General features: G+C 30.3%; 1 protein-coding gene across 1 annotated transcript in view; it reads left to right on the forward strand.

Moving 5' to 3' along the window:
- The first annotated feature begins 436 nt into the window (after positions 1 to 436).
- The window catches only part of LOC124493795 (uncharacterized), a 132,115-nt gene continuing 107,065 nt past the window's right edge, over positions 437 to 25,486 (forward strand). The window contains exons 1-3 of the mRNA XM_075732166.1: positions 437 to 1,986; positions 2,062 to 2,283; positions 4,107 to 5,479. Of these exons, the coding sequence (XP_075588281.1) occupies positions 2,253 to 2,283; positions 4,107 to 5,479 (1,404 nt within the window). The 5' untranslated portion in view covers positions 437 to 1,986; positions 2,062 to 2,252. The remainder of the gene's footprint in view (positions 1,987 to 2,061; positions 2,284 to 4,106; positions 5,480 to 25,486) is intronic.

Genomic DNA, 25,486 nt, shown 5'->3' on the forward strand with positions numbered 1-25,486 from the left:
GCAGCAGCAGCAGCAAAAGTTTGCCGGTTCTGATTTTTTTTTTTGAATTCTGTTTTGCGACTGTGTGTCCATCGCGTTGTCGGCAAAGAATAGCGCAGCCGGGTAAAGCTCCACCTTTTCTATCAAACATTTTTTTTTTTGTTCATTCTTACCCCCTGTTCCAGTAGTTGATAAAAGAAAAAAGTATTGTGAACGGTGAGAGCTACTGCAATTACGCGCGCAAAAAACTGGTTTTTTTCAAATCCATTCCATACCTTTTAGTTATGCTATGCTACTAGCAATCATTTTCCCAATTGCTAGTGGTTCATACGAGTGTTACAACGATGATGTTTATTGTCTTGTGTGGTTGCATAAGTCGTCGTCGCTTTTCGTGATGATTCTCTCTTTTTTTTGTGTGTTTCACATTCATTCATTGATTCATTCTCGTAATGTTCGTACGAAACAAAAAGCAGTTGGTGATTTTTAGTTTGATTTTCTTGCATCCGTATCGTATGGGTAGTTTTTTCTTAAAAAATTTTACGAATTGATTGATTTGATTTGATTTGAAAATTTTTCCAATTCTGTTTTTGCTTGTGTGTCTGTATGTTTGTTTTGTGTGCAATTTTTTTGGCGGAAAAATTTTTTTTCTCGTTCGTCTAGTCATTCTCATCAGCAGCAACATTTGCAGTAATCCACCAGAAGTTGTTTTTTTTTTGTTTGAAATTCTGTGAAAAACCACCTAACTCTGCTAACACATCCAAAATGCCATCATTTATTTTGATTTTGATTCTTTTTCTACAACCCACCACCACCATCATCACCATTATCCATTAACCAATTTGTGTGTCATCACAAAGAGTTGAACATAATGAACACATGATGACATAGAAAACAACTTCTTGATCCATCAGGGAAATGTTGTCGTTGTTGTGATTGTTGCATTTCACAACTAAAACCGAGCCAGCTAATTACCGACCGACCGATCAAACAACATTACCACCAAACAAATCTAGTCTGAAGAATCAAAAACCATGATCACCGCAATCACCATCATCCATAGGAATTCTTCCGCCGAAAAATGCATTTTCACGAAACGACAGGAAAAAAATCTTGTGAAAACAAAAAAATTTTTTTTCTTCATCCAACAAAAACAACATTTCCCAGATGAAATGAAATCAATTTCTACATTTCTTAATCTTTTTGTGTAGAAATAGACACAACGAAAAACATTATCTAATTAAGAAATCCATTTTCAAAATGACACAAAATAAATGACAATGAATTCCAGGAAAAAAACATTTGAATTTCCATCGACGGTATTATTTTTTTTTCTGCTTTCACCTGCAATGAATATTTGTCACTGAAAAAAATTTCCATTTAATTCACACATCCGCATCCACATTTTTTTTTCATTTACTAGGGTGTGACATGGGTCATCATCATCAATATTCATCACATCTCTAGTGGTGCGTTTTTTTTTCTTGATTAATTTTTTTCAATTACGAATTCATTCATCAAGTAGCATCACCATTGTGGCATTCAACACACCCACACTATTCGCGATAATATTTTAGTGGTTTTGATGGGTGTGTGTGTGTGTGTGGATATTATAAACACTGGGTGCGCGCACTTATTCATCATCATCATCATCGTCATCATTCATTAATTTAGCAAAAGATTAAATTGATTATTACATACTCGCAAAAACAGACAAAGTGTTTTCGTCAAACAACCGTGGTTGTGTGTTGGCGTATTCGAAAAAAAAAACAAAAACCCGGTTTTGGGTTTCAATTTCAGTTTTTAACTTTTCTTGATTCTTGTAGGTGGTGGTTGTTGTTGTTGTTGTCGGCGAAGAATTTATTCATTCACATAAATGTTTATACTTTGTGGCAATTCATTATCTATTTTCCGGTAAATTTTTTTTATTTCTATCTTTACATCGACCACTTTGTTCGTTTTATTCCTACGCATAAAAATCCAATGATGTTGACGATGATAATGATGAGGGTAAATGAATCAAAAAAGTAGTATTAATAATCATTGAAAATTGATTTTCTGCTACTTTGTCATCGTTTTTTTTAGTATACTGCCGACTTTCAATGATACACAAAGTGATGTTGTTGATGATTAAATGACCATGTGTTTCACAAAAACGACCACAACACCAACGATTTAAGTTTAATTTCCGTAATGTTTTTTCTTCCATATATTTTACATACATCAAACGAATCGATCGATTAATCAAAAAAAAAAGTTGAAAATCTAAATGAATAATGTCAACCGCTGCTGCAAAACGTTATCTTTGTAAGTAATATTTTTGTTTGTTTTAAAATTAATTTTTTCCCCATTGAAATCACTGGACATTGGGCGCTATATTTTTCTCTTTTCTTTTCTTTTTTTTTTGCTAAAATGATGATTCTCCATTTATGTTTTTTGTTTGTGTGTGTGTGTTAGAGACTCGTTAGTTAGAAAGTCTCAAAATAGTTAGTGAATGAATGAGAGAAAAAAAAGATGCAAAAGGAGGCTCCCAATATAAAAATGGCTCCACCCTCGAGATTTTCCAAATTTTCCATTGCTTCTTCTTCTTCTTTATTCACACAAACACACACACACACACACACACACACACAATTTGAATTGGCCGAAAAACACACAGCCGTGAAAAAATTTTAGCCGAATTTTTTTCCCGTTTTTTTGTTCGGTTTGGTTGGTCGATTGATGTCTGGGTTTTTTGCCGGCATTTTATATCATATCATCATTATATATTCTTCTTCAACATCATCAATTGAACTCTAAACTATTTGGTTGTTGTTTAGTAGGCCTGTTTTTCTCTCTTTCGCTTTTTATTTGATTTCTTGACGCCGGTTTCTTTCTTTTTCTTCTTCTTTGCGTGTGTGTGTATGTGTGTGTATGTTTGCTTGCCCAATTTCTGTTGTATCCAAACAACCAATCGACAACAACACAATAAGATGCCATTGTATTTTAATATTTCCACCACAACCAAAAATAAATGGGAACCACTAAATGAATGATATAACCAAAGAGAAAGAGAAACATTCTGGCCAATTTTTATTTCGATGATTTTCAACCTATAACAACAAGAAGAGTGAAAAAGTGTTATTAAAGAGATGCTTATGATGATGATGGATATTGTGTTTTGAAAAAAACTACTGGAATTATTGTGGTGAACACCTGTTTTGTTGGCCGAAAAAATGATGATGATGTTCAGATACAAATTAGTTAGTTTGTAACTGTAATGAATTATCATTCTGCTGGGTGTATTTCGTGTTCATGAGGTTATTCGCATCAATGAATCGATGATTGGTGTGTTCATTTTGCATTCATTCATTCAATGAATTTTCATAACGTTGTCACACATACAAAATTATCATCCGGCATCACTTTTTTCCCTTTTTTTTATTGTTATTGTACGAATGTGAATTAGAAAACAAAAATTATATGCCTCTAAACGGAAATGAGATTTGGTAGGAATAAAAAAAAGGAAAAAAAATTTCTAGCTTAATTGATGCGGATAGATAAAAAAGCGGTTTTTTTCGCTCTTCACAAATCAAATGCTTAATGCTTAATGATACACCTGCTCGTGTGTTATTAGCCAATATACAGCATCGTGGCCGGAATTTTTTTTCTGTTTTTTGTTTGAATACCCCATAACAGCGATGATGGTAATAAAAGCCGGAAGCAAATTAATCAAACTACTAGTTTTTCAACTGATAATTCTGTTAATAGTATTCTTTTGTGTGTCTCTTTGTGAGAGTGAATATTTACAAATGAATAATTCAAATGATGAGAAAAAAAAACTTGAGCTAGATGAAACGAAAAAGGATTTTTTTTCCATTTTGATGTCTGTGTTTATGATAATTAGGATGTTAATTATTTTTTTTCTAGAAAAAAAATTCGTTTATTTTGTCCATTTTCATTATGGCGAAGGCTCCCATAGCAACAAAGAGTCAAAAGATGAATGTAGATGTTGCATCAATCACGATAATTATGATCAATTGCATTAAATCGGTGATGATTGATCAAGAGCACGTATCAATCAGATTTTTTCCTTTAATTTTTTCTATGACCATTACACTTTTTAATTTATTGATTGTTCTTTTTTTTAGATTCTCATTTTGGTAACTCGACCACTACAACATCGACATCAACATCGACCACATCATTGCCAACGACAACGTCAAGTGCAAATAGTAAAATTACTGTCGCTACTACCGCGTTGACATGTAAAACAAATGATGACAATGACGATGAAGAAGCAGAAATTATCAATACAAATGATATCCCGAAATCATCGAATGATTCGATAATAATTCAAACACCATTTAAATCATCAAATGGCAATGATAATTGTTCTGAAAATAGTGATTTTTCAAACGAAAAAGATGACAATTTATCATCGGATATTTTGGCTGCTATAAATTCTTGTATCACAACGATGGCAACCACAACAAAGGATAATACCGGAATAACAACCATAGCGGCAGGTGGATCAATCATAAATGGAACATCATCAATTATGGATGGCAATCATTCACATTCGGTTTCATTATCGCCATTTCATCATCAGGCGCAAGCATATCATCATCATGCCTTGGTATCACCTACAACAGCTAATACGATTAGTGCCACCGCCACCACCAACACCTCGGCTACATCATTACCATTTTCTTCATCGAAACTAATTATACCGCCACCACCACCACCTCATCCGGCTTCTGCTGCTGTTGTAACAGCTAATCCAACTAATTTAATCAATGGAATCGATATGAATTCAATATCACCATATTTTTATCATCGTTATCAACAACTGTATCATCAATTAAATCAATCAATTTGGTCCAATGAATTACAACAGGCATTGGTGACTGCAAGTGGACTAGCAGCAGCAGCGGCTGCTGCTGCAGCCGCTTCGTCAACAATAACACCCATTGCTTCCGCTAATGTTTCATCATCTATCAATGATTCTGTATTGCCAAAAGAGCAAATTTTTTCTGCAATCAATCTAATTAATCATGAATTGAATGGCGATAATAAAACATCATCACCTAAATCACCAGAATCTACAACATCTTCCACATCATCTGTATCCGCATCATCTGCATCATCGAATGGTGTGATTGTTGTTGATGCACATGTTCCAGTGATTGTTGCATCAATGAAAACTGATAAACAATCATTATCATCAACAACTTCGCCAGTGTCTGTTACTGATAATAATTCTAATGAAAATCCAGTTATTGATGATGAAGGAATTGATATTGACATGGAAATTGATATTGCTGATGGTAGTGTTGATTTGAAAAAACAGCGACAACAACAACAACAACAACATTCATCATTAACATTGACAAATAGTGTTTCAACAAGTGTTCCAACAACAAGTGTTTCAACAGCAATAGCAACAACAACAATTTTGACCAACAACAGCAACTTAACTCCAGGATCATCATCATCGGCATTGGCATCGACAACGACAAAGGTAGGTGTTGAAATCTTTTCGTTTTCTCTGTTTTACATTTCAAATCTGTATCACCAGAAAAAAAGCCTAATGTTTTGTCTGACTTGAACAAAATTATTGTCCGGCCATTATGTTGTTGATGATTTTGCACTTGACTTTTATGTATCTCTGCTTTTTTTTGCTTGATGATGACTCATCATCATCATCATCATTTTTGATTTATTGCTCCCAATGAAAAAAAAGAATATGAAATAAGAAAGCGAAAAATTCGTGTATGTCGTGACCACAAGCAAAACATTCTATACAGGTTTTCGGGTATTTTATCGAGCAATTTATCTAGACTCTAGAGAAAGAGAGAAAGCGAGACACCAATTATCTTCATTATTATTATTATTGATACAAATATATAATCCGGTAATATAATAAATTACCGGCATCACCACTTATCATCACTTATTATCCATCTCGACACACACACACACATCATATTGATTATGATCATTGATCTTGATGATCATCATTATTGTTGCTGTTGTAATTATTATTATTGGCGATAAATCGACAACAAAATGATGATGATGATAATTGACCACTTTTTTTCATTTGATCACAAGTTTGAGATTTGATTCGATGTTCGTTGTTTGGTTCGATTAGATTTTGTGGCACGATTTTTTTTTTCTTAACACAATCTCTTGATGACGATAATGATGATGATCATATGGCCAGTGTAAATTTGTGAATTTTTTGTTTTTTCAAAAAAAAAATTTTTTGATAATTTTTTTCCACATGTGGCAATGTGATGGACGTATTATTATTATTATCGCCAATCGATATATTTATTTTACTGGATCAATGAATTTTGATTTCATTCTCTCTGTGTGTGAGTTGTGTTTTACCAGAAAATTATCTACAAATTAGATTAGATTGATAATTTGTTTTGAAATTTTCAAATTTTTTTCAAACAAAAAAAAATTATAATAATTGCCCCATAGAGGGATGTGGCCATTCATTCTTTTTAGTAGTTTTTCAAATGTCTTGGTCACGAATTTATTTTTTTTTTTGAATCGAATCAAATCCAATACCATCACCACATCACTGATTGAGTTTCATTTTTTCATTTTTTTTCATCATTTCAATACTGATAATTCGAATACTGTTTTTTTCTGTACACATTGGCAAAGACAACAACAACAAAAATGAAACTATTTTTTTTAACCGAAATGAAATGAAATAATCTTTTCGACGATAAGCAATCGGGTAATAATGAACCATAATCGGATAATGATACAATGTTTGTGTAGCGTGTTTGCTTTTTTTACAAACGAACCAAGCCGATTATCATTTGGCCATTTTGATGATGGATAATAATGATAAAGCCGTAATGAGATCTAAAAAGAATTAATCATTAGATGTCTATCATCACTTTGTTTTTTTTGGCGGGCACGTTTTTGAAATAAAATTTTTTTTTTTTTTGATGTCTTTGTGATCCACTTTGTTTTGGATTAATTCGTTCATGTTATTTTTGGCAGCAGCAGCAGATTTAATCAAGGGCCAGTGACATACATGAAAATTGTTTGTTTGGTAATTATGGTATGGATGATGACCCGATATGGTATTTTTTCTTCGAAGCGATGGTCTATTATTATCATAATCATCAATTTTTTTCCATTTTTTGAATTAAATAAAATTGCCGCTTTTGACGATGACGATGATGATGATAATGATATTAAATTAAATTGAATGATCAATTATCCAATTTGTTCAATCAAGAACAAAAAAAAATTATTCAATTCAAAGAAATTAGTGATGAAGAAAAAATTTTTTTTGAAAATGAAACAAAACATCTGTTGTTGATGTATTATTGTTGGGTGATGCAAAAAAATTTTCGACCATTCTATCCATGTTGATTCAACATAATTTTTCCATCATTCGATTTGATGATGATTTCAATTTCTTTATACAAAAAGTAATAATGACTACTGATTTGATGTGATGATGATGATGAGTTGTTTCATTCTGGTTTTGATCATCATCATGATCATTTGCAACATGCAGATGATGATGACGATCAATTGGCCAGAAGAAAGAAAAAAAAGCAAAGTTTTATAATAATTTAATAATAGCCATTCTTGGCTGAAAAAAAATCCCAGCTAATCGTTGATGATGATGATGATGACATTGAAATTACAATGAAAATCATTAAAAATCGTCCATTATGAATGAGGCAAAAGAAACAAAAAAATTTCTGTATTTCATTTTCATTCAAATCAATTAATAATATTTTCTTCGAAAATTGAGTGTATTTTTTTTCTCGTTTTGAATATAATCATTAAATAACCATTTTCAAATATTTTTCTTGTTTAAAATTTAAACATTTTCATTGATCATCAATGATAATGATTGTGTTTTGTTCTGTTTCGTTGTTGTTTGGCATAATTAAGAAATTAGTCAAACCGAAAAAAAATTGGTTCAATTGATCATTTTCAAAGATGAAAAAAAAATCCTTGTTTGTCCATGGGAAAGCAATGATTTATCATTACGAATTTGCTTCCAGCTAGGCTGTAAATCAGCTAAGCTGTTATTTAGCTATTAAATTCATATAATATCCGATATTAATGATGATCCGATGACAAATCTGATTTGAAATATAACGGGAAAAAAAATTTCTTTCTTTCCTCTTCACTCTGCAGAGACAAACAAGAAAATCTAATCAAAAAGAAAAAAATTATTGATTGATTCAATTACACACATACACAATTATTAACTGTTATTTGTACTTATTTTTCAATCAGCCGCTCGGTTATTTTCGTTGTTGTTGTTGTTTGTATGACCGGCTCAAATTACCAAACAGAGAAAAAAATTTGTACTTGTGTGTGGTTCCTTTCTCTTGTTACGATTTTCTTTGATTATTTTTTTTATCAATTTTCAATCATTATCACCACCATTACCACCACCACCACTAGCATACGATCGATCGTTTGATGATGATCGGATTTCATCATCATTATATATATATATAATTCTCATCAAAAACGAAAAAAAAAAATCTGATTGAATCTAAATTAAATATGGCCAGAAAAATAATTTTTTATCATCCTCTTCATCATCATCGTCATCATCATTTTTTCCATTGGGAAACGATCATGTTTTCAAATTTGCTTTAGAGAGAGAGTGAGTAAGAAATAAGAAAAAAATTTCACACGCATCAGGTTTCATCATCATCGTGGTCCTAATGATTCTGACATTGTTATTATTATTATTATTATTATTATATGAATTTAAAGCATATACGGCGTGAGAATCCGGTAGTTTTTTTTCTCCTCCATAAAGAAAGATGATGATCATCACGATCAAAAAAAATGATGACTTTTTGCACTGAAAAAAAACTACTGCATATTATAACCGATGAAGAAGAAGAAGAAGAAAAAAAAAGAATTATTAACAATTGTTCAGAATGACGGTGACGAAAAAGGAAGACGAGAAGAAAATCATTGATTATCGAATGAAATCGATTGATTGGTGTAAAATTATTTTTTTTCCTTTTTTACCGTCTTATTTCTCATGTGTTTTATAATCGATAAAAAAAATATTGACACAAAACACACATCCCAAAGTGAGAGAGAGAAAATGTCAGAAATGTCAAATTTTATGTGTTTTGCTTGATGATTACTACCTGATGAAGCAAAATTCTTGTCACATAATTTTTGGATAATGATCACACAATTGAATTTCAATAAATATTAGTGGTGGTGTGATGGTAAAAATAATAATAGTTTTGTCACCATTTGTTGTGTGTATGTGTGTGTGTGTGATTGATTTTTGTCATTTTTTCTGTTGAATTTTCTTTAGTGTGTGTGTTCCGGTTTGAAATAAATATAAAAAGTGAAATATGGTGAAACGAGAAAAGTAAAAAAAAAATTAATGGCAATCATAATGTGTCATCGATGGATAAAAGCATTGAAAATATTCTTTAGAATCAGTTTAGAGCTGAATGTAGAAGTTGATGAGGATGATCGTTGATTTTTGCCCCTTCGAATAATATGTCAATCAATCAATCAATGAAATCGAATGATTAATTCGACCTTGTCCACGAATGATGATGATGATAATGATTGAACAACAACAGCAACCGTAGTTTTTTTTTGTTTTTGTTTTGTTTGTTGCTTGGTAATTCAGATAATTCTTTTCCGTTTTTGAACATCTAGAGATGAATTTTTCAAATATTCTTGTCACGCTATCCATTTGTTTTGTAGTCCAACCATCGATGCAACACATCGTATGCACATGAATTGATTGACACTTTTCGGTTTTTTTTGTTTTATTTTGTTTCTGGAACCAATGTGAAAGAAAACGAGCGAGATCGAGAAAAAATAGAATTTTCACTTTATGTAAATTCCAATTCCTCATTTCATTTGTTTTTCTTTTATTTTATTTTATTTTTTCATCATTCACATTCACAAACACAACGCACACACTTTGGTGACAGGTACCATTATGAGATTTTTTTTGTTTTTATTTGCTGCGTTGAATAAGAGTCTGTGTGTGTGTGTGTGTTAAATAGATGGAAATTTGTTGTTTTCTGGAACATTTCATCATTGTTCGTGAAAAAGACAAACAAAAACAACAACAATAAAATGATTTCTCGTTTTTCTTGTTGTCGTGTCATTTCATTTTTGTATTTTCTTTTTTTTTTTTTTTTTTTGTTTTCTTCATTTAGTTTGGCAGTAGTTTTTTTTTTTTTTTTTTTTTGGTGCTAGTGAGAAAATGTAAAAATGTATGCGAGTGTTCCAGAATAAGAATTCTTTGGAAAAAATGGAAAACAGTAAAAAAAAATTCTGGGTCCAATGTTTTTTTGCTTTGTTTTGTTTTGTTTTTTGCTTGTTGTTTATTTTTTTTTCTCTTGTTTTAATAATTCCTATTACAAACAATAAGTAATAATTTTTGATAGGAAAACGATGATCGTTTCTAGTGAAAAAAAAGTAACGAAAAACCAAATTCCATTATGACGATTGAAAATTTATATTTCGCGAATGAGAAAAGAATCGTTTCGATTCTCTTTCTATAAAATCGAGGTTTTGTTCAATGGAAAACAATAAAAAAAAATTCTTTTGAATCAAAATGTTCCATTTTTGTTGTTGTTGTTGTTATCAATGGTTTTGTTTTTCTTTTTTGCTCACTCCCACACATACACATTTTTTCGATATTTGATAAACGTGAAAGAGTTTTTTTTTCGTTTTCGGTTTTTGTTTTGTTGCTGGAACCAAACCAAGCCTTGTGCTTAGGGGTTTCACAGTTTGCACACTTTTTTTTAGGATGTTGACATTGTCGTTGTTGTTGCTACTTGTTTCGATATCATTAAATTCATTCAAGTGTGTGTGTGTGTGTGTGGTAGTCAGAAAAAAATAATCAGATCCTATTTTCTTTAGTTTGGTTTCGTTGTCGTTGTTGTTACCATTTATGATTGACAAGTTGACACATGAATGAATATCGCCCAGTATTTTTTTTTCTTTGTTGTTGACTGACTTGTTTTGCCTGTTTGTTTGTTTGATAATGAATATTGCACAGTTGTTTTTTTGTTGTTGTTATTGTTGTTTTTGGTGGTTGTTGTGGTGGTGATATCAAAATGAATGAATGAAAAAATATTTTTTTTTTTTACTGATATGAAAACCCTGATTCTTTTACTTGTTTCATACATCAATGTCTATTTATGGTGTGACATACCCTACTGGTGTTCAATTGGACCAAAGAAATTGATTATCTAGAATATTAAAATTCGAGTATGTCCTGTTGTTGTTGTCGTTGTTATTGTACGTTGTGATGGTGGTGGATGGGTGTATTTTCCTCATTATTAATGATTCAATAATTGTAAATTGTATCGATCATTTTGATAGCTTGTGAATGCAAAATACATTTTTTTTTTATTTTGAAGAAAAATTTCCATATTTTTTTATCCATTATCCATTATTATCTTTAATGGCCATTAATATCACATGTAAATCGTGTGTTTTTGTTATCGATATTTGAAATTTTATGATAATGATAACGTGTGTGATAATTATCATATTTTTGAAATGATAAGATTTTGAGTTGGATTTTTTCTCTTTCTTTTGATTTTGATGATCATCACGATGCCATTTATTTATTCATTCATTCATAATGATGATTAATAGGTGCCAAATATGATGATTTGCTCATCTCTTTCTCTTCTTTTGATCTGAAAATTTGATTGCTCCCTATCCATTTTTTTCATCGATAAATATTCATTTCATTTCATCATTACTGAGATTTTTACTCTATCTTTATCTTTCTTTTATCGGTTGTTTTTTTGTTTTGTTTTGTTTTTTTCCTTCGTCAACAACATTACAACACACACACTCCCTTTATTATTATATTACACTTTATCGATATAATGATAATATATATCTGCATGAATTGCCATATAGATAGATTCTTAATGAATAAAAATTACATAAAAAATTGCGATTGGCAAAGGTTTATTGTATCAAACTGCCATAATAATAATAATCGAGTCACACACACACACACACACAAACACACACAATGTACAATAAATGACAATACAGGTAGCCCATAAAATTGATGAAAGAAAAAAACAGAAAAAAACACCCAATGAAAATTACAAGTTACATGATACACAATGCACACAAATAAACTTAAAACAGGATCATATCACACATACACACACCCGGCGGTTAACTGTCATCATGATCATCATCATTGTCATTATGATTACGATTATTATCATGATCATCATCATATCATAAATATTATATATAGATAGATTGCCACTATTATTTGTTATGACATTTTCTCTCTCTATTTTGATACCATGATTGTATCAAGAATTTGAACTAAACACACACACACATGCACCTTTTTTTCCTCACCACATTTCGTCTATTTCTTCACTGTGTATGTGTTGACAAACTGTTATTTTTTTGTTTTTCTCAAAATGAAAAAAATGACACCTTTTTTTACCTGTGTTTGTGTGTGTATACAACAAATAACGGCAGTTTTCTTTTGTTCACGTTCAAAAAAAAAACAAAAAAAAAAATATTCGATTTGACAGTTATTAACACACACACATACACACTAGTTCTGTAAAAAAAAACTACATAACAGCCAATAGGCAATTGTCGAATGTGTTCAAATCACACAAATATATATGGGTGTGGAGCGATAATGATGATGATGACTTTCATCATCACTAAAACAAAACACAGCGTAAAACTATCGTTGGTGGTGGTGGTGGTGGCCATAATGTGTGTTCAAATGAAATGAAATAAAAAAAAATTTGCCGCTCATCATCATCATCATCATGTAGTGCAAAAATGAGCAATTTACACGCACAACAACAGAAAAAAAAATAGTGTTGACCTGAAATTATTTTCCATATACGTTTGCACTTGCACACATACACATAGAATTCATGTTTAAAATTACATTGTATGTGTGTGTGTGTGTGTGACAAATGTAGAAAAAAAAGAGAAAAGTATCTTTTTTGATCGCTGTATATGTGTGTTTTGTGTGTGTGTGAGAATATCAATTAAAACATCTAATGATTATGATGAGTTTTTTTCTTTCTTTCTCTCTCTCTGTCTCTCGTTGTCATCAGGCGTCATTGTACAATTCTCACTCATTTATTCACTCTCTTTTTTTGTGATTGCAGGCACAATAAAATGACAAAAAAAAAACTTTATTTCCAATTCCATCGTCATCATTTTCATCTGGAATTTAGAATCTAGATTGATGTTGACATGTTGGTTGTTCCAAGAGTAGACTGGTGAAATAAAAAGAAAAAAAATCCATTTCTCATTCTTTGATGAATCATATTGAAATTGCCGAAAAAAATATCATCATCAAGTTTTCGGAATAATAACCGTTATGTTTCATTACACGCACACACACACACATTTACCGATGCTGAAAAGTTTTCGTGATACCACGGCAATGTATTGTTTCCAATTTTTTTTCATTTCGATTCACTTTGATGATGATGAACAGACATTATTTTAATGGGTGGCCATTGTTTTTTTTTGTCCTTCACTTTGATTTTGTATTTCTGTTGATTGGTTCGTTTTTTTCTTTCTTTTTTTTGAAATTAACGCACCTTTTTAAATGGCTTTCGAGCGTCGATTATTACCATTATTACCGTTGATATTCGTCGTTTTGGCACTTTGGATAAATGGAAATTATATTGCGCCCTTTCATTGTCGAGTAACGACAACAATGATAATTGGTAGTGACCCGGTCCAGGATCCGGTTTGGTTTATTTCGATCTGGGCTCATTATTATTATTATTATTATGATCCATTTTGTGTGATGAAATCTTTCAAAATTGTATTTCTCAGATGTTTTTTCCAGTGACTGAGAAAAAAGAAAAAAAGAATCAAAATCGCCTCTTTAGATTTTTTTTCTTATGTTTGATTTATTAATTTCTTTGAGTGGAAATTGCGTATGAATCATCTGGTTTTTTGGGATTTTTTTTCTTGTTTTGTGTTGTTTTTGGTTCAATAAGTTCAACAAGGTTTTTTCTATCCATTCGATGATCATCATACACATGGATTTCTTGTATTTGATGATTGTTACCGGAACAAATCGAAGAAATTACATTTGAAATTGAAATTACCCAAAATGTTTTGTTTGAGAAACGCCTATCCGCTGATTTTTTTTTCTTTTTCAAAAAAATGATTACCACACCTACTCGGTTAGGTTTCGTCGGTTGATTTTCAAATTTGATTGGATTTTTTGTTGTTGGTGTTGTTGAATCTCTTCTTTGTCAAGCCGCTAAAAAATGCACACACATAGAGATTTCACAACGAAGAAGACAGAAGAGATCAATCTATCAACGAAAAAAAACAAATAAACAATTGAACAACAACAAAATTGATGATGACAAATCCCAAATACAAAAAAAAATAGACAGAAAGAATAATTTGAATTTGATTATTATGCTTGAAAAAGACTAACAAATATTTCCGATTCTATGACGATGGTTACATTTGGAACGCGTTGTTGTTTTGAAACAAAACAACAAGAAAAGGAGAGAAGAACAAATAAACATCATCAAATCAAATTGATAAATTATTAATTTATACAATGAGTTTTTCTTCATGTCCATCCGTTTTTTTTCCGTTGTTGTTGTTGTTGTTGTTATTGTTTGGATTCCCGGGATTTTGGAATTTGATTTTCAGAATTGATCTCTTGTTGTTATCTGTTCTTTTTTTTACTTTAGTTTTAGTTTATTCTCTCGATCGATTGATCGATTCTGATTCGAGGTTGATTTTGTTTTATACATATATTGAATAGAAATGGAAATTGGAAAGATTTATTCTAGGAGAGAATGGTGACGAGAAAGATGGATAAATTGCAATTGGCAAGATTTATTTATGTTTGTTTTTTTTTCGATTTCGTATCTAGTTGTTGATAATAATATAATAATATTAATGTCTAAATCATGTCCTGTGAATTCGAGAGAAATAGAGTGAAAGATTTCCAGGCTACTTGTTTATGGATGAGTTAGAAGAGAATTAAAATTTGCAATCACAATTCTGAGTGCCTGTTTATGTGTGTTTACAATATGTTTGTATGGAAAATGATTATTCCAATGAAGAAGAATGAAGTAGAATCACAACTGATTTATTATTTGATCGAATTGAATATTTGTCGCAGTTGTTGTTGTTGTATACCTCGAAAATAAATGAAGAAAATTTCCATTTCCAAATCAAATATTGAACTGGTGATGAGAGAGAAAGATAGAGAGCTTAGAAATCAGCAGCAGTTATCGAATTTGATTTGATTCGTTTTACGTCTTAAATTGTAGCAGAAAATACAATAATTTTATTGGTTTGATATCGATCAATTGATTGATTTTTTCAAATCATTTTTTCAACCATTCAAAATGTCTCCAATGTCCATCATTTTGGTCATTGTGTTTGTGTGACAACATTAACTAATTCGTCAAGGATTCGTTTTTTATTTCACAATTTTTGTTTTCTAATGAAACAAGATTTTCTTGATTCCTGTGGTGAGGGCAAAAAGAAAAAAAAAACTTTTGGGTGACGATGTTTATGATGATGATTATTTGATTTGAAGAAAGAAAGAAAAAAAAACTTGTTGACACTGCATTCGATATCAGACTGCAGGTCTGATTATCAATATTTTTTTTTTGAAAACCGTGAATTTTTTTGTTGTTTCCAAAAGAAAAAAAAAACGAAATGAAAGAGTTAAATGAAAGCCGGGTGAAAAATCCATCTATCAAGCAAAATCCTTAATCAACCGTTTTTTTTATTTTATCGTTTTTTTTTGCTTCGATTTGAAAAGATTTTTTGAACCAAATGTCAAATAAAAAAAAAAGAAACGAAACGATCATCATCGTCAACAAAATGTCAGCGACCTTCCAATGATTTCATTTTCGTTGTCGTTGTTGTTTTTTTATCTTAATTTTTTTTTTATTTCTTTTCATCATCATTGGTCAAGATTGATATTCTTTTTGTTGTTTTTTTTCTTTTTTTGGTTGTTTGTTTTTACCCTTTTTTACGATTTTTCATCGATAAATTTAAAGATTATTTTTTCTCCATTTTATTTGATTTTTTTTGTGGTTTTTTTTTCTTTCTTTCTATGACGATTCTCGTTTTGTCATCGTTATCATTTGCGCGATGAAGGGGAGAATTTTTTTTTTGTTTGAAAAAAATAAGATTGATGAATGAATTTCAATGGACAAGATTCAGTGATGTAAAAAGTTTTTGGCTCATTTGATGATTGGGTTAAGAATTTTTTTGCATCACTTGTAGGGGAAATTCACTCGATTGATGATGATGATATGACATAAAAAAAAGTTTCACCGATCCGGTTATATGTGTATAGAGTTCTGTGGACACACTGTGTGCTGTTTGAATAAAGAGTGAATCAAATTAATTAGCATTTCAATTTTTGTTTTGTTTTTTTTCGGTCAATCTTTAGCATCAGTAACTTTAATCGATTGGTCACTTTTTTTTCTTTTTTCTTCTTCAGTCAAATGGTTCCAGTTTAGATCGTATTTTTCGACGCCTGTCTGTTGTGTGTATGTGTGTGTACGTAAATAAATTCAATTAAAATTTATGAACTAATTTCATGGACAATCAAGGAATTTGGAAATAGACAAATTTTCATCTCTTCATCATCATCATCATCATCATCATCATCAGCATCACAATCAGATCAGTCTGATCAATATAAATCGAAATCTTTTTTTCGTCAGAAAATCTAAATAAATAAAGATTATAATTGATTTATCTTGAAATGTGTGAGCGAAAAAAAAGAGAAAGAAAAAGAAAAGAAAATTTTTCAATCCAAAAAAAACTAGAGAAAAAACAAAAACACAACCTTGTTGATTATTGCGAAAGATTTATGTTGTTTGTGTGTGTATGTCTTTGTCCAATTAGCAATGGAAAATTGATGGCCACCAAGCCTAGCTTAGACTGGTGTATGAAAAAGCAGAAGAAGAAAGCATCACCTTTGATTATCGATGGTTGAAATATGCCAATCTATGTCTGCCAACAACAACAACAACAAAAACATCAACAACACTTGTTGATTTCGTATTTTTTTCTGGTAATAGTTGGTGGTGGTGGTGGTAGTTTGTTCTTTCAAGGATGTGTGCATAAGGTTAGGTTATGTAATAATAGATATTTTTTTATTTATCGATCATCATTTTCTCTCTCTTTTTTTCGTTTCCATGATGATCACGACAGAAGAAGATTTATACTTCAATTTATATTTCAATATGATATTTGGGTTTTTCATTTTCTGTTCGCGTGTCTTTGGAAAAATTGAATAATGATGATGGAGATTATTATTATTATTATTATATGGTTCGAAATCTGAGGTGATGACGACTGGCGATGATATCGATATATTGATAAATGATGTATTTTTCGTGTGTATTCAGAACGATGCAAGCAGTGTGTATCGTGTGTGATTGATGCCTAATTGTTTGGAAATCTGATCGATTTCTATTGATTAACGTATTGTTTTTGTTGAAAGAATACTAATTCTCTTAATCTAATGGCCACTACACTCAAAATAATTTATAAAGCCAAGGTATTTGGATCGGTTTTTTTGTGTTTGTTTCACATATTTAAATTCCAAAAAAAAACATTATAAATTCATATCAAAGATCATTAGTCATTTTTACACACACACACCCTTCGATGTCTTTTGTACAAATGTCACTGAATGTCAGTGTGTGTGTATGTGTGTGTGGTTGAGTGTGTGCAGCAGCATACTGAAAATGAAAATTATTATTAAATATGATGATGAATAAATAAAAGTCGATTTATTCAATGGTGTGGGATGATGGTGGTCGCTACAAAGAGAGAGAATATGCAAAATTTGGCCACACACACACTCACACACATAAACTTGTAAACTGTGTTTTTGGACGGTCGATGAAGAATTTCTCATCATCAAATTCAGAATCATTCTTAATGATGATGATGATGACGATGATGGTTGGATATTTTTAGCCTTTCTCTCTTTCTCCTGTCACACCGGTATATAATGATTTATATTTTTTATGATTGCGAATTGTTAATGGAGAAAATGTAATGGACACACAATGCGAACAGAAGCGAAAAACATTTTTTTTTTGTGTTTTGAAAAGCGAAAAAAAATCATTAATTAAAAGGTGTCACAATGATCATCAATGTGCTTGTAGTTGTTTTTTTTTCATTTGACAAAATATTCATTTGTTTTTTGCGTTTCTAGCTATCATTATTTAGATGATTTGAAAATCCATTTTCGGTCGTCATGTCTACCAACACCAAGATATGTATACAATGGGCATAGTTGATTTTGTTTTGTTTTTCCATGTTTTTTTTTGACGGCCGGCTGCTTTACACTATGGCTACTACTTTAATTCTAACATCACAAACAACAACAACAACAACAGAAAAAGAATTATCTTGAACAATTATTATCCATCACCTGAAATGAATTTGTTTTTGAGTATGTAAAAATGAAAATAAACTTGGAAATAGAATCATAGTAGTAAAAAAAACAACTTACTTCCAGGAACATCAACAAAAAGTGTGTTTAAATCATTAGCATATTTTTTGTTGTTGTTGTTTTTGATCTTGAAATTTTTTTCTCTATCTCATTCAATGGTTGCCAGTTGACATTTCATAATTTCTAATATTTTTTTTGTTGTTGTTTTTCATTGTAATTTTCTATTGTCTTTTTTTCCTTCTGCTGTTTGTTGAAAAAAAAAACAAAAAAATTTAATTTCCATTGAAAATTGTCTCGTCACACAGCGAACTGTGATTTTTGGGACAATTCGTAAGAAAGAAATTATCATCTTGTTGATCATGATGATGATTATTACTACGATGATGATGATCATAAAATTTTTTTTTTTTTAAACTAAACCTCGAATAATGATAATGGATCTTTTGGTGCTTGTTGTTGTTGTAAAAAACATAACCAAAAATAAAAATAAAATAAATTTTTTCTTCGGTTGAACCAACCTAAACAATAGTAGTGATTATGATGATGGCATGACCATTATCATCTTGTTATATATTTTTTTTTTCACCACTTGTTGCTTTATGGCATTTTTTGGCTTGATTTTTGTCTCTCTCTCTCTCTCTCTCTCTTTGTCTGTTTCAGTGTTTATGTTGGTAATATATCCATCAACAAGTCGTAATGTATTTAATAATAATCATATTGTAAAATTTATACAGAAAAAAATGAGATTTTTTACGATTTTAAAACGAATGAATGCATTGCACCATGTGTGATGGGTTAAAACCAGTGATAATGACGATTCCAATTGAAAATCATTGAATTTCAATAGTGATTCTATGATTAATTTGTTTTTTTTGTTAATCCTTCATATATTTTTCGGCCTCCATTTGCTTTTTTTTCTCATATGAATCATCATCAGCAAAACAAAATTCAAACTTATTGGCATTGAGAAATTGGCAAACAAAAAATGAAAGAAAAAACTAAAACAATCCATTTTTGTTTTAGTTAGTTGTTTATAAGCAACATTAACAACAACAACAACAACAACAGGAACCGGCTTGATGAATAGCACATATCCATTGCAATAAGTAATGTGGACAACAAATATCTTTACATTGATGTCGATGATGATGATGATGATGATCGATGGACCGTGTCCCTATAATTATTATTTTGTCAAGTATAGAATATGTTGTTATAATAATAATGATCATCATCATCATCACAATCTTTTTTTCTTTGGTGTCCTGGATGAATTATATTCATTTTTTGTTAGTTATGTAAGAATCATAATCATCATCATAGTCATAATAATAACCGGCCATCGGCATGTATTCATTTTTTTTTTCATTTCATTTATTGTGCCTTACGGCTTTAATAATACTTTGTTGCTAATGAAATGTATGATGTCTATGTTGTATATTTCAGACTGAAAACATGATGATCATCGCTACTTGCTTGGTTGGTTTGTTGGTCAAACATGGATGATAATAGTTTTGTCTTTCTATCTGTTTGTATTTGTTTTTATTGCTAAATTATAAAATTCCATTTGTCATTTTCATTTTTGTCATTTTGTCTACGTGTGTCACCCAAAATGGTCTTTTGTTTTTTTCAATTTTTTTTTATTAGAATAAAATTGAATTTTTCTTTGCTTTTCCTAACTTGATGATGATGATGATGATGAATCTTTTCACTTTAGGTCAATTTACCATCATGAAATTTTTTTTCATTATAGCCAGAAAAAAATGAATTACCCGAATGAGGCATCCCGGTGTCATCAGCCAACCAACGAACAAACCAATTTTCATATTTGCTACTGTTTTTGTAGCTGTTTGCGTTTGTTGAATGATTATCACCAGAAATGATGTATGATTTTTACTGGGGTGGAAGCGAAGAAATAAAAAAAAGCTAAACGAACAAAAATCAGCAGGAGGTTCTTTATTTTTATTTTTTTTTCGCCGGCAGAAACCAGAGAATGTAGAGAGAGAGAGGAAAAAATTACAAGCCGGTTATATATAATAACCCTAGGATCACAACAGTGCAGATCTTTGATGGATTTCCTTCCCCTCACACACACACACACACACTTTATTCCTTTCTATTCGATTCGGTAAAATGAGCAAAACGAATTTCAACACAAAATGAACATTGGAAATCCGAATGTTTTGTCACACACAATACTAGAAGCTAGTTTTCTTCCTCTTTGACAAATGAAGAGCAAAAAAAAAATATTATTATCTTATCTTGTGATAAACGATATCGGCAAAACGGAACGACTGATGATTTTTTCTTTCATCCGGTATTTTTTCCCTGGTTTGTGATATTTATCATTTTGTTGCGAAATTTTTTCCATTGATGTTGATGATGATGATACCCGGGTTTTGATGACATATATTCATATATTCATTCGTCGTATGTATAATATTTGGCTGTCATTAATTGTCTTTTATTCCTTTTCTCTATTCGTCTTTGTAGAGGCGAAAATCTTTGTTTCATTTGTTTTTTCAAATAAAAACCAGTTTTCAGGAATGTTTCTGGTTTGTAAAAATGATTATGCAAAAAATGTATTGACTATATTCATGGATTCTTTTTTTTTGTCAGTGAATGGAATCTAATCTGTAGATTCCATTAGAAAACTATTGTTTGTCTCTGCGTGTGTGTGTGTGTGTATGAATTCTAATCTCTGCTAATACACGCGCACACACGGTATTAGCATATATTATTTTTGTGACAATTAGTTTCATCATCATCACTAGGTCCAATGAATCATTGTTTTGTTATTTTCAAAAAAAAATTACAAATTTTGTTTCATTGTTTCACACACATATAATACATCAGATCGGATTTAAAGATCTTTTTTTTGGTAAATTACCATTCACCATCATCATCATCATCCAGATGGATTTAGAATCTTTTTTTTCATTGGCTTTGTTGTTGTTATTGCCCCGTTGAACAGATAATTAGTTTTTTTTTCTTAATCCAAATGGCTTGTTATTTTGTTTGTTGGTTGGTTCGTATGTTGTTGCTCGGTCGGTATGTTAGGTATTTGTCATCATCATCATCATCATCATGATGATCATCAATGTATTACATAATAACCGACTATATGAAAATTGTCCTTTTGTTTCTATTGTCTCTTTTTTGTTTGCTACTGCAAATCTTTGTTTCATTGTTTTTTCTTTGCATTGCCTTTACTCGTCGCCTATGATGATAATGATGATTTTTGAATGTTATGCATGTTTTTTTTGTTTCGTTAATCATTTTTTTCTGGTTGCATTTTTATTTTTTCTTGTTGTTGTTGATTTCTTTTATACAAAATGACAGAAATGTGGCCTGAAATATGAATGAATGAAATGAACAATTTTTTTTGTGTGTCGTTGTGCATAACGAGAGAGAGAGAGAGAGAGATTATCCATAAAAAGAAACGATGATGATAATGACCACGAACAAAACCGAAAAGAAAAAAAACAAATCTTGATGATGGTGATGATCATCATCATAAGGGATAAGGATAATCAACATCAAATGATGATAATGATGATGATAAAAAATGATACAACACGACAACACAAGTAAGCGGCTAGTAGAATAATTTTTTTTTGTTTTGGTCAATTTTTTTTTGAAGAAAATTTTTTTTTTCATTAGTTCATGATGATGAAGATCATTATTGTTGAAGAATTTACTTTGTCTGATGATAATTTTATTTAATTTTTTTTTTTGAAAAAAATTTTTAACAAAATTCGTTCGATCCATTATTTTTTTATTTTTTTTGTTTTGTTTTTGTTAATCACCATCATCAGTTTTCATTCATCTTTGTTTATTTATCTTTGAGATGAGAAAAGTAGATTATTAGATTGGATTCTTTTTTTCAGAAAAAAGCAACAACAACAACATCCTCATGATAATAATAATAATCGATATAAATCATACTTGAAAACATATCTCTTGAAAACATCATCGACACATCTCATTAACATTATCATAATGATAGAGGTGATAGGTGAATTCCGTGAATCCGTGAATTGGTAATTTTCATATGTCGATTATACATATGTATGGGGTGCTATGTTTGTGAACAATGAATGAATGATATGGATTCACCAACATTAAAAAATGCCGGTCAATGAAAATGCAATGTTCGTTCGTTGTGTTTATTATTAATGGATACAAACAAAAAAATTTTTTTTTCACACCACCATTATGCATCAATGATGTATATTTTATGCAAAACAAAAAGACGAAGAAACGATTTTTTTTTTGGTAGACAAAAAGGTGTTTATAAATCAAAATGATTTTTTTTGACGCAAAAAAAAACGATGAAAAACAAAAAAAAAAAATAAAAAATTCAAATTGAAAAATTGCAATTTGATCTGGCCAATCGTTATTAATCCCTTGATTTGAATTGATAAGACGACAGACGAATAATGATGATGATGATGATGACCAAATTAGACTGGTTTGTTTTTTTTTATTCATTTCGCAAGAAATAAATAAATCACCATCGGTCAATGGCGAAGATGTGTTATCTGGATTTTAAATTTTTTTCTTTTTTCTGTTCTGAATGAATACTTCTCATTAGTTCAGAATGATGAGCTTAATCAACAATGTTGATCTGAATTTATCTCTCTGCGTGTGTGTGTGTGTGAAATGTTCAACATTTTTTTTCTTTTGCTTGGTGAATAATTTGTTTTGCTTAATTTTCGACATTTAACTTGTCAAAACGGAAGAGGTGTTTATGTGTATGGAAATCATTTGGCGGATTGAAGAATTGAGGATTGGCCATCTTTCACTTTGTCTTTCAAATTGAGATGTTTCAAAGAAGAAAAATCCAAGATTTGATTGCCGGATAATTTCATCGAAATTTAACCGTATTGTTTCTCATTCATTTATTGCGTAAAATTTGATTTGTAATGGCCTTTGTTTGTTTCGATTTGATTGTATATAATAAATAAATAATTGGCCATGACTAATTTTGTAACAGAAAAAAACAGGAACTTTTAGATTTTCTTTTCTTTTTTCTTTTTTTTTAGTTCGTTGCCAGTTTCATGCCATTTACCTGGCTGTGTGTTTAATCAATCAATTTTTATTCTTCTTTCAAATCTAAGCTTGAATGATTATTCGTACGACGATGATGAACATTATCGTTTGAAATGGTCAAAGAATTTTCCGTTTCGTTTCTCATTCTGTTTGATTCGATTATTTGGAATTTTAATGTTTTTTTTTCTTTGCAAAATTGCTAAAACAATTTTTTTCTTCTACATCGTTTATCACACACACACACACATACACATACACGGTAATTGTTTTTTTTTATTTTGTATCATATCACAATGTATGTGAATGAATCATTATTTTTTTGAAAAACAACAACAACAACAACAACGATGGACAACTTATTCACCAAGGATAAGATGTGATTATATAATGATCATGACGATCATTTTACGATGAAATGGATTGGGTGGGATTCGTTATTTCGTTCATTTCTAATACAAAATTGTTGTTTTTCTGATCAGAAAAAAAAAGATTTTGAAAGAAAAATAAGCAGATTTAATTCGTTATGCCCTGTCGGTCGATCGGACGTTAGTTTTTGTTTTTTTTTCGTTTTATCTCGAGATTTTTTTTCTAGTTGAACAAAATTGTTACATCATAATTCACGCATTGATGATTGTTGTGTTGTGAGTGAGCAAACAAACAAATTTTGAAATTTGTGCCATTGTTATTCAATTATTATTTTTTTGTTTGAATTTAGCTAGCTGTCCATCAAACTTTTGGGCCAAATTAAGACATTATTATTTTATACGCTCTCTTCATTCACAATGTAAATGTATCGATTATCTTTTGATATCGAAAAAATCAAAGTGTGTCTGGTTTTCCAATAGTTTACCGGTGACTGAAATTTTTGTTTTATCGGCTCATTTTCTTCTGGTTTTTTTTTGTTCTGATCACAATTTTGGGTGTTGGCAACAAACAACAGTGAAAAAAAACCGACAAACTTTTTGCTTTTTATGTGTTTCCTTCCCATATCGTGTGTGTGTGTGTGTCTATGTGTTTCCTTCCGGTTATGACAGTTTTATTTTCTTGGCTTTCATTAACCATTTTGTTGTTGTTGATGAGCTTAAATTCTTTCGAGCTTTCTTTGTGTCGATTCTATTCCATTCTAATTTCTGGATCAATTTCTTTTCTATTGACGTTGACGATGATGATGATCGGTTTCTTTTTTTTTTTTTTTTTTTTTTTTGCTTTCAAACACATTATAATGTAAATGGTAGAGAGAAAAGAAAATTTCCATTTTTTATGTTGTTTCAATGATAAATCGCTTGTCATCATCATCATCATCATCATCATTATTGCAATATTGCCATTTTCGTTGGTTGATTGGTGGTGGTTGTCATTTTTTTATACTTTTGCATAAAATGTTATATACAGTAATATATTCTGCACCTTTTTTTGATAATTTCGGTAATTATTTATTTTTTTTTATTGTTCGGTAAAGCAATTTCAAAGGTTTTCCCCAGAAATGTCAATGATGATGATTGAATCGTCACATTTATATATTGTCATCATCATCAAATGAATGGATAAATTTCCAACAACATTTTATTCATTCATTACCGGCATTGTATAATTTTCATATTTTTGGAAAATTTTCTAGAACAAATTGCCAGGTCATTTACCGGGATATTTTTGAAAAATATTGTAATAATGATCATTATGTAGATTATGATTATTATGGATAGTCATCATCATCATCATCATCATCATAATCATCGATATCTAGCCCGATAATTTTCCTTTTTTGTTGTTACCGGGTAATTTCCATATATTCAAAAAAAATCTCTATTTTCAACGTTAGCAGTAACCCAAACATAAATCTCGAAAAACAACAGAATAACTAATCGTCTGTGTGTTTGGATGAATTTAGCGTCAAACCAAACAAATGAAATGCATTGAACTTTCCAAACAACTATGATGACCATTATCATCATCATCATCATCATG

The sequence above is a fragment of the Dermatophagoides farinae genome, chromosome 6 (assembly GCF_024713945.1).
Source record: "Dermatophagoides farinae isolate YC_2012a chromosome 6, ASM2471394v1, whole genome shotgun sequence".
Taxonomy (NCBI): Eukaryota; Metazoa; Arthropoda; class Arachnida; order Sarcoptiformes; family Pyroglyphidae; genus Dermatophagoides; species Dermatophagoides farinae.